The 9,427-nt window shown below is 43.1% G+C and overlaps 1 protein-coding gene across 1 annotated transcript; it reads left to right on the top strand.

Moving 5' to 3' along the window:
• Positions 1–137: 137 nt before the first annotated feature.
• Positions 138–7,441, top strand: SOX30 (SRY-box transcription factor 30). Its single transcript, XM_076350229.1, has 6 exons — positions 138–849; positions 2,085–2,324; positions 3,673–3,852; positions 4,566–5,058; positions 5,811–5,888; positions 7,054–7,441. Exons 1-6 carry the CDS (start codon positions 138–140, stop codon positions 7,439–7,441), a joined length of 2,091 nt encoding a protein of 696 aa, XP_076206344.1.
• The last annotated feature ends 1,986 nt before the right edge of the window (positions 7,442–9,427 follow it).

The following is a 9,427-nucleotide window of genomic DNA, read 5'->3' as shown; positions in this document are numbered from 1 at the left end:
CCGGTCTCCATGGCGACCGCGTTGCTGTCGCGGGGGCGGGAGGCGGGATCGGTGCGCGCCCATTGGCGGGCGGCGGCGGCGCGCGGGCGCGGCGAGCGTTGGCGCAACGGCCGCAGGCGGCGAACGGTCGCGGCGGGATGGAGCGGGGAGCGATGGAGCGACCGCTCCGCTCCGGGGCTCCCCCGGAGCCGCCCCCGGGCCCCCGCCGTCCCCCGCCGCCCCCCGCGCAGGGGGAGGCCAAGGGCCCCCTCAGGGTGCTGCACATCAAAGTCGAGGAGCCCGAGCCGGAGGAGGGAGATCCCCCGGACTGCCGCGGGGACAGCAGAGAGTCGGGGGGCGAGTTCAGGTGCTCCCCAGCCCCGTGGGGGGGTAAAGAGGAGGCCCGCGGCGCCATCAAGAGAGAAGGGGACCATGAAAGGCGCAGCGGAGAAAGCCAGAACGAGGTGAAGGTGCTGGAGAAGAGGGGGAGTGGGAAGGAGCCCTGGAGAGGAGGTGCTGTCAAAGTGGAGCCGCCTGACGTGGCCTTTGAGGCCTGCAGGGTGAAGAGGGAAAAGGACGATGGCCCGGCTGGCTCCCTGTGTGGGCCTGCTCGTGCCAGCACCGACGACCGCAAGGCGCAGCGGTGTGAGGGGTTTGGGATCCTCCCTGAAGAACTGAAGATCCCAGTTGTGTTTCACTCCTTACCTCCTGGGACCCGCATACAGATCCAAGGCCCTCTGCCCCCAGAGCTGATCCATGTGACTAAAGTGCCGGTGAAACAAGTGCCACTTAAAATGCAGTCTTTACTGGAGCCTTCAGTAAAGATTGAAACTAAAAATGTTCCCCTCACAGTACTGCCCTCCGATTCAGGTATTACATTAAGAGAGCTTGCAAGGGTTCAGTAAGTGGAACACAGTCGACAGGTTATCAGATAGGAGAACACAAGTGGAAAGGTCGTGTTAGGGAACCATCCCTTCGGATAGACGAGTTTGTACAACTCTCTTCTTCAGCGTAAGATGTAAACATACGGGAGCACAGAGTTCTCTAGTGGTTTGTTACAATCAGTGCAGTTTTGTCCGCTTGCTCCCTGACTACATTAAACCCCTTACAACAGTGTTCAGAATTGCATTGAGTTGTGATTGCAAGTTTAAGGTCAGGAACCTGCTCGATTTTTTAAAGCTATGAAGCATTCATACACCTCTCTGAGAAAATTTGGACATGTTAAATGAGAAACTTTTTGAACCATCTGGATTAGAAGCTTACTTTTTCTGAACAATATCTAGGCTTTCAAAATTAATGACTTAAAGTGAGGTCTTAAAGACTAGAAGACTTTTGTCCTTTATTGATAACGTGAGAGAGTTCATTTCTAAGCCTTTTTCAGAGAGGAAATTGCTTTCTCAGGGATCAGTTGTGAGGGGTCTGGGGGTTCATCATGTCACCAGCTCAATTTAAATGCAGTCTGTGTTTACAAAGAGCCAAAGCTGGGTGTCGTGTAACAGTCATTTGGTAACACGGGTTCCTCCAGCAAAATGAGTGTCCAAATCTGAGAAAAGAGTGAGAGAGGAAAAAAAACCCAATGAGAAACCCAGAACAGCAGCAACCTCAGCTGAGAAGCCAGGGACTGCACAGGTGTGGGACTAAACTGCCATACCATCATTAGATCTGGTCCCTGCATCGTTAGGGCTTTGGATACATAGTTCAGGTGGTGATGACAAATTTGCAGTGATATGGTCTATGCTATACAATGTTTGGTTTATTAATTTGTAAGTTTATAAGTTCATAAGAAAACAATCTAGCCAAATGAAATCCAAACCAGTGTGTTAGCAGTCCCATATGGGTTTGTTGGGGCTTTTTTAATAATATGTAACGAAAGCCAGGTAAATGATTCCTTATGCAGTGGTTCAGTGAAGGTTAGTGGAGGATACTCGCTTAGCATTAGCTATTTTTCTAGGAACTGCTCTCCAAATGTGCATCAAGTTTCATGTGTTCCAAAGCTCTAGTGATTCTTTTGACTTGCCAAATATCCTCTTGGTGTACTATTGAATGTAACCTGTATTGCATATATTGCCTGGAAGATGATCATCTTTCCTCGTTTTGTTGCGTAGGTATGCCAGATACTCCATTTAGCAAGGACAAAAGTGGCCATGTAAAGCGTCCAATGAACGCATTTATGGTGTGGGCTAGGATTCATCGGCCCGCCCTAGCAAAAGCTAACCCAGCTGCCAATAATGCGGAAATCAGTGTTCAGCTTGGATTGGAGTGGAGCAAACTGACTGAAGAGCAGAAGCAGCCCTATTATGATGAAGCTCAGAAAATAAAGCAAAGGCACAGAGAGGAATTTCCTGGTAAACATGTATTTATTTATCTGGATGCTTTAGAAGTGCAAGTTTTTTGATACATGGATCTCTTTCATTAGAGCAACTAATAGAAAAAAATTACAGAAATATCAAGCACGCAGTCCTTCTGTCAGCTTTCTGGTGCCTGAAAGCGTATTAATTTTTTAAAGCATCCAAAATGATGTTTCATCCTTCGTAGCCTCTCATGTTTCTTATGGTCTTAGACCACCGCAGCTACAGCAGCTCTTCTGAATGCTTTAGTAGTCTAATGGCCAGATAGTGAGTTTATTGTGAACATGGCCTGCTGCATCATTTTACACGCTCCAGAAAGAGCTGACCAGGTGGCCTGTGGTGACACATGCATCCATTCCCTAAAAGCAGGAAAGGGAAATGCCACAGGAAGCACAAACGGCATTGTATTCTGTGGGATTCTTCAACATGTAGACTTGGGATTCCCAAATAACGGTGTGGAAGATGTTGTTTCTCAGCCTTTTGTCAAAAGGGTTAAAAATTTGCACCCTTAACAAATTCATTTCTCCATAACACTGCAGTTCAATAAAACAGAGCATAAGTACTTATAACTCTTTCTAAAAGCTGTTGAGATACCAGGTGTTGTGATCCTTTCTCTCTCTGTTGTCGTAATTCTGCTAGTTCATGATTATGGCTAATCCAGGTAGACAAGATCTGACTAATTTGTCATAAACACACAAAAGATAAGAGCAGCACTCTCCTCTCTCCTTGCATCCTTAAAAAAAAAAAAAGTCGTCTTTAAAGTTGCATTAAGAGTTAGCCTGTGTAAGAAACCAAGCTGCTCCATGTAAATTCATAATATATTTATACATCTGTTAGTGTTTGGTTAATGTTATAAGTCAAAGGCAAACATACTCCTCCAAATCTATACAGGATTCCTAGTGGGTCATATTTTCCACTGTCTTTTGTAACCTGCAGGTATATGTGAGACTTAAGGGGTTAAGGAAACAATCAGGAAAGATCCACATTTTGAATATAGTAATGGTTTTCTTTTGCACTGAAAGCCCATGGTACAGTGTCGTGTTCTCCTTAACATGCTTTCCTCAGCTGTGCCACGTCACTCCCCACTGTTCTGTATTTCTTTGTCTCACAGTTACTATTTAGTAACATAAAAACAATGCCCAAATATGTCTATTTTATTTCCACCTCTGATAAAATGCCCCATTTGCTAGGTCACTGAAGCAAATGGAGTATTGCCATTGACTATAGGAGCAGTTTTTGGACTCATTTTTTTTAGATACTTCAGAATTACAGATATCATAGCTTTACGTAAAGAATGAGACCGTCCCAAAAACTGGATGTCTGCATCTTTTTTTATCTCTGACAGGTTGGGTTTATCAACCACGACCAGGCAAAAGGAAGCGTTTTCCACTGCCTGTCTCTGCTGTATTTTCCGGCGCTTCTCAGAGTATCATCGCTACAAATCCAGCTGGCATTTGTCCCTTCCAGTCACCTGCTTACTCTGTTCTCATCCCCAATGTTAAGAACAGTATTGGACATCCAGCCTGTGAGTTTTCAGTAGTGAATGATTTTAAAAATTCAGAATTTACCTATTGTAGTAAAAGTTATACATATGGTAGTGCAGATAGAGTTAAAACAATTTCTCAGTCTTTCTTGACACCACTGTTTCTATCAGTCCTCCTCTGCACTGCACCTCTGCCTCCTAGTCTCTACCTGCTGTTTCCTGAGCCTCTTAAATTCTTCTGGCTTCTTCATTGCCCACAGATCCCTGTTATTGTCTTTGTAGCTCCTGGAGAGCTACATATTGGAGAGTAGGGTGTTTTAACTGTTGCTTCTGCCGCTCACTGCTGCTTTGGCACCACACAGATTTGTTAAGATTTTGGCTCACTCCAACTCAGCTAGCAGGCTTGGGAGGTCTTCTGAGCTTCAGGCACTAAATGCACGCTCCAGCCCCTTTCTGTGGCCATATTAGGACAAGACAGAGCCCTCACCAGCCTCACAGCCTCAACACTCACTAGCCAATTCCTTCTTCTTTCACCCTTGGGTTTCTGTAGAAGGAAGCGTGCATGAGTGGGCTCCAAACCCATCTGTCAGAACACATGTAGGCAGAGTGGTGTATGACGGTGAGTTGCAGGGAAGTAACGCTAGAAACTGTTTTGGGGGAAATGGTTCTGGCTCTGGCTGTGGTTTGCTACGCTGCTGTTTATGAAATCTCTTCCTCTATTGATGTCTGATAAATAACTGTTCTGTTTCCTAAAGGTGAGTCTCCTTCTGCCATCCGTCTGCCGGCTTCTTCCATTCAACATGCTGGTCCAATTGCTCTTTTCCAGACTACTAGTGCAAGCACCACATCAGTGGCTGTTCCAGCTCCGACTCTGCCCCTGCGCCCTGTAATTTCACCACAGCACTTTGCTGAACCTGCTCAGACAGAAGCTCTTGATGTATCATCTGGGCTCAATTGCTCTCTGAAGAGACCTGCACCAGTTTTCTTTGAGAGCTTCAGCAGAAACCCAAGTAACATAACCACCACTAATGGCAGATTTCCTGTCTCTAATAGAGAGCCCCCAAAGGAGTACCCAGGGGTTTCTGTTTTTCCTAGAGGTGTACCTCTTCCCCAGGCTACCCCTTTTCTTCACTCACATCTCTATGAGTCTCCCCCCATTGGTCAGCCAGCCAGCCTGTTTGGAGTATCTCCTCGGTTTTCGTTTCACCACTCTTACTTTGTACCTGGACCTCACTATTTCCCCTCAAGGTAATTAAACCCTTCATTTCAATACCAGTAAGAAGAAATGCTAAAAGGCAGGGAGTCTTTTGACTTACAGAAAGAAGATGGAGCATTCAGAAGGAAAGGTGCTCTTACGTTCCTGTAGCTCCTGTGTGGTGGGACCTGCTGGCCTGAGCCTGCTCATAATATATGCCCAGTTATTGAAGGCTCCATAGTACTATTGCAGTAATTGGCACTCCCAAGCCCACAGTAAATAGAATTATCTTCTCTCTATTTTATGCATCTAAGTGCAGTTGATTTCTACAGAAAAGCATTAGGTAGAGATAGTGTAAATATATTTTGAAAATGATTGGATAGAATTAAAGTAGGTGTGTGAGATGTCTCCCAGGTACTATGATTGCAGCTGTCATAACTACCAATATTTCTGAAATCCAGCCTGGTGGGAAATGTCTTCAGAATTCTTATTTAAGTAGTAATTCCTAGTTTTCCCTTTGCAGTCTCTGGGCAGTCAATCGGAGATCACCTAATCAAAGAATTTATAAGCTAACACACGTAATATCCCGTGGGTATTTCTTAAGCTAAGCATGCACAGAAAGCACCAGTGCCCTCCCTGCAGCAGGTGTGCTGCTCAAACGCAAGAAATCTGATGGCCTACTGATGCTTAATCTTTGTAAGGCATCATTTTTCTTTCATGACTGTGCAATATCAAACGTAACAAATTATTGTGACTATTAGACTTAAATTCTGCCCGTTTATACATTGCTCATTCCTACTAATAGCAACAACCAATGTGTTCCTACGGCAATAAGACTGCCTGGTCATAAATTAGGGCTGATGATGACCCATCAAACTCAAACACAACTTAATGAGCTGATAAGTGCAATACAAGATATTTCTATTTTTGAGGCCCTTTAAAGAAACACAGGGCATGTATTCCCAAAATTGCTAAAGATGAACTTTACTTAGCCCTTGGTCTCTGAAATTAGACAGTTTTGTGAGGCCTCTGAGGGAGAAGAGTGTTCTTGTACCATAAAAGACTGTTCTGAGTTCACACATTAATGGACTTCTGAAGGCTGCCAGCTTTGCTAATGCCAGGATCTTTCTAATACAATGATTTATAAATTCACACTCCTATAAATTCATTTCTTGCATACAAGAATCATAATTTCTGAGTAGCACTGACACTGCAAATGTACGTAATGCAGATTTATGCACTAAAAATTTAAATGTTAGATTGGAAAGATGAATAGTCTCCTTGAAACCTCAATAGACATTGTATCGATGTCTTTATAATGTCTGCACTGTAGAGCTCTACTACTTCACATACTTTGTTTTCTTAACAATGTAGTGAATTTCTGTAACACTGTGTAAATTACAGTACATGTGCCATTCTGCATCAGAATAAAAATTCAAACTTCTGACACCAGAGGAATACAGTTATATTTGACATAGTAACTTCCTGCAATCTACTATGTGGTTGCTTTTTAAAAATTTGTCACTGTACATTCTTTAAATAGTAGCATTGACCACCACATATCGGGCACAAGGATTCTCTGTCAGCCCTCCTGTTTAATACCAATGTAACAGATGCAAGAGTTCACTCAGAGAATAAATAAGAGCATTTTACCCCAGCTCTGTCACAAATTTTGGCATGCTGAAATAACACAAATGGACTTTTGAAGCTTTGTTTTACTATTCAGAGTATGTGGGTTAACATACTGCAGGTTTATCAGATGCTGGTTTATCCATGATATTATTTCATTGATAAATACAATGGGCTTTGCGTTTGTTTTCAGAGCAACGTCATGCGTGTATCTAGCATGAGGAGGTGCATATGCACAGATGTGGAATCTGTGCATGACTCTTGTTATGGCCCTAGTGTTTAAATTAGGCATGGTTTTAAAGTATTTGTGTTTTGAATATTTCAACAGGATAAGCTGACTAGCATAGAACATGAGTGTCATTCTGTTTTTCTTCGCTGAATGGAAGTCCAGGCAATCTGCATTTCTGAAAGCCAACTTTCAATCTCTCTCATTGCAGCACATGCCCATTCAGCCGACCTCCATTTGGCTGTGGGAATTTCTCCAGCTCAGCGCCTGAATGCCTTGGCTTTTATGAAGACAGGTACCAAAGACAGGAGGTGATGTTTTCAGCTCTGGACGGAGACTATCCTTTCAAGGAATACCCAGAAGAAAGGATACGTGAGGACCGCCGCAGCTGTGAGAGCCTTGAAATAGTGTCCTGTCACAACAGCTGCAACGAGGAGCGGTATTTAAGCCCCCTACCACAGCTGGACGTCGGAGCACTGGAGGAGGTTTTGTCAGCCACCCCATCTACTCCCTCCAGCATCCTAGTCAATGTAACTGACAGCGACGACGAAGAAGAAGTAAAGTTGTTGCAAGAATTGTAATTTTTAAAACAAATTATAATCCAGAGAAATATTATAGAATGGGAAATAAACGTTTTCCTCAACACCATCTTTTCAGTCAGTGTGTTCAATGGAAAAACCACGTAGCTTGAGCGAGCTGTACAGGTCATTTTGTAGAGTCTGATGGTCTGTTTGTATTTTGAGAGATCACATACAGATCTGGGGAGGTCAAAAGCCTCTGGAGTTTCACCTGCTTCATCAGAGCATGGTTTGGGCTCTGGCTCAGGAAAGCACTTAGACGGGAATTCAGCTCTAAGCATGTGATAATGTGGTTTCCTGAGGAGAGGTGTGATTAAGCACATCCTTTTAAGGCAAAATAGGCATTTTGATGGTATTTGCCGTAATTTTGTAGGTATTACTCTAGGAGTTTTAGCAAATGAAATAATTCTGTTTTATGACCGTAATGTAATTCTTGCTGCAGTAAAATACGATAAGGCCTGGAGAGTGAAGTCAAGAGTGATTCTGCAACGCTTTATATTTTTCCTTTGATGACACAGTTTTAAGCTTAATTTGGTTAATTTTTAACTGTAGTCTGTGATTGTGGTACAACTGCTATATAACGCACTGAAAATTTACATCAGTTTCAGTAACACCTTGGTCTGCAACCAGTTCCATTAATAAAAATGGGATTGTCCAGAAGGTATGGTGAGGCATGGTAGCGCCCAGAGAGAGGAAAATGGATGGGATCTGGCCCTGTGACTTATACTAGTGGGCTGTGACTTGATCTCTGAGTGTAGTCAGTACTGGAAAGAATTCTCCAGAGAATACCAAATTCTCTGAAAAATATCAAAGGCTTTTAAATAGAGAAAGTATCTGTGCTGAACTCAAAGAGTAATGAAATTCAAAAATTTTTGCCCAAAATTTGTAATTTATGTTACTTTTTCTTTCCTCCCGTTTTGTGGAATAGAGGGTCATTTTCTTCTAGGAATCCTGTTATTTCGCTGTTGTTGCATTTGAATAAACTCACGTGAACAATGTATCCCCAGTGCTTCATTTTAAGCCATGGACGTTGAACTGAGTGGGGACAGGTAAATCGTAATTCATGTAACTCACAGACTTACTGTGCAGCTAAGCTGCACATGCCTAGAATGATGAGCTGAAGTCACTTTTTCAGACAATTTGGGCTACCCATACTAGTGTATATATGTGTGTGTGTGTGTTTATATTTATAATTATGTAAATCCAGCTACCAGAGAAATATGGGAAGAGCTGAAAGCCATGGATGGAGACATCCATCCATGCTGGCTGCCAGAGGAAGCTAGGCTGACCATCTCATATAGGACATCCTGTATTTTATGGGTTATCACGCTGGATCTGTTGGACCCTGAGCATCCTGTCGAACCTGAGGCTTAGGCCCCCTATATCCCTTGAGACTGCATTATTGATAAAGACAGGTACAAATGAAATTTCCATATGCCTCAAAAGCTAGTCCTAAGTCAGTGTAGAGTAGACATCCTCTGTGTTATTTGCATTTTAAGTTTCAGTCTCATATCAACATTTTCAGGCTTTTCTCCTTCTGTGGGCTCATAACTCCATTTTTCAAGTCCAAGATCAAAACCTCTCATTTCAGAACTACTGCATTTTGTAGTTAAAAACACAAAAGCATGAGTAAATCCTGTCTACTCTACACATTGCAACTGTGTTGTGAACAGCCCCCTGCTCCCACTGCATCTGCAATGCAGATGAATCATTAAGAGGAAAGTCTTATAAATAGTAGAAAATGCCTGTTCATTTCTAAATTATCTTCTCACTGAAAGCTGATCTGGCCTGCAGGAATGCATGTGGGCAAATGTACTAATTCCTACACAAGTATGTTTCGGGGTATAAAACAGCTGTTTGTGGGATTATTCTCTAGATCTAACTTTCCTCTTCTCCCATTTTTCTTTTTATATACTACGGAGTAGGATATAAGACATAGTTCAGTGCACCAGAATCTAGAATGGCTGCTTGCCATGGACAATACAAATT

The sequence above is a fragment of the Aptenodytes patagonicus genome, chromosome 12 (genome assembly GCF_965638725.1).
Source record: "Aptenodytes patagonicus chromosome 12, bAptPat1.pri.cur, whole genome shotgun sequence".
Lineage (NCBI taxonomy): Eukaryota > Metazoa > Chordata > Aves > Sphenisciformes > Spheniscidae > Aptenodytes > Aptenodytes patagonicus.
The sequence above is the reverse complement of the archived record's forward strand: the minus strand, read 5'-3'. Positions and strand labels throughout refer to the sequence as shown.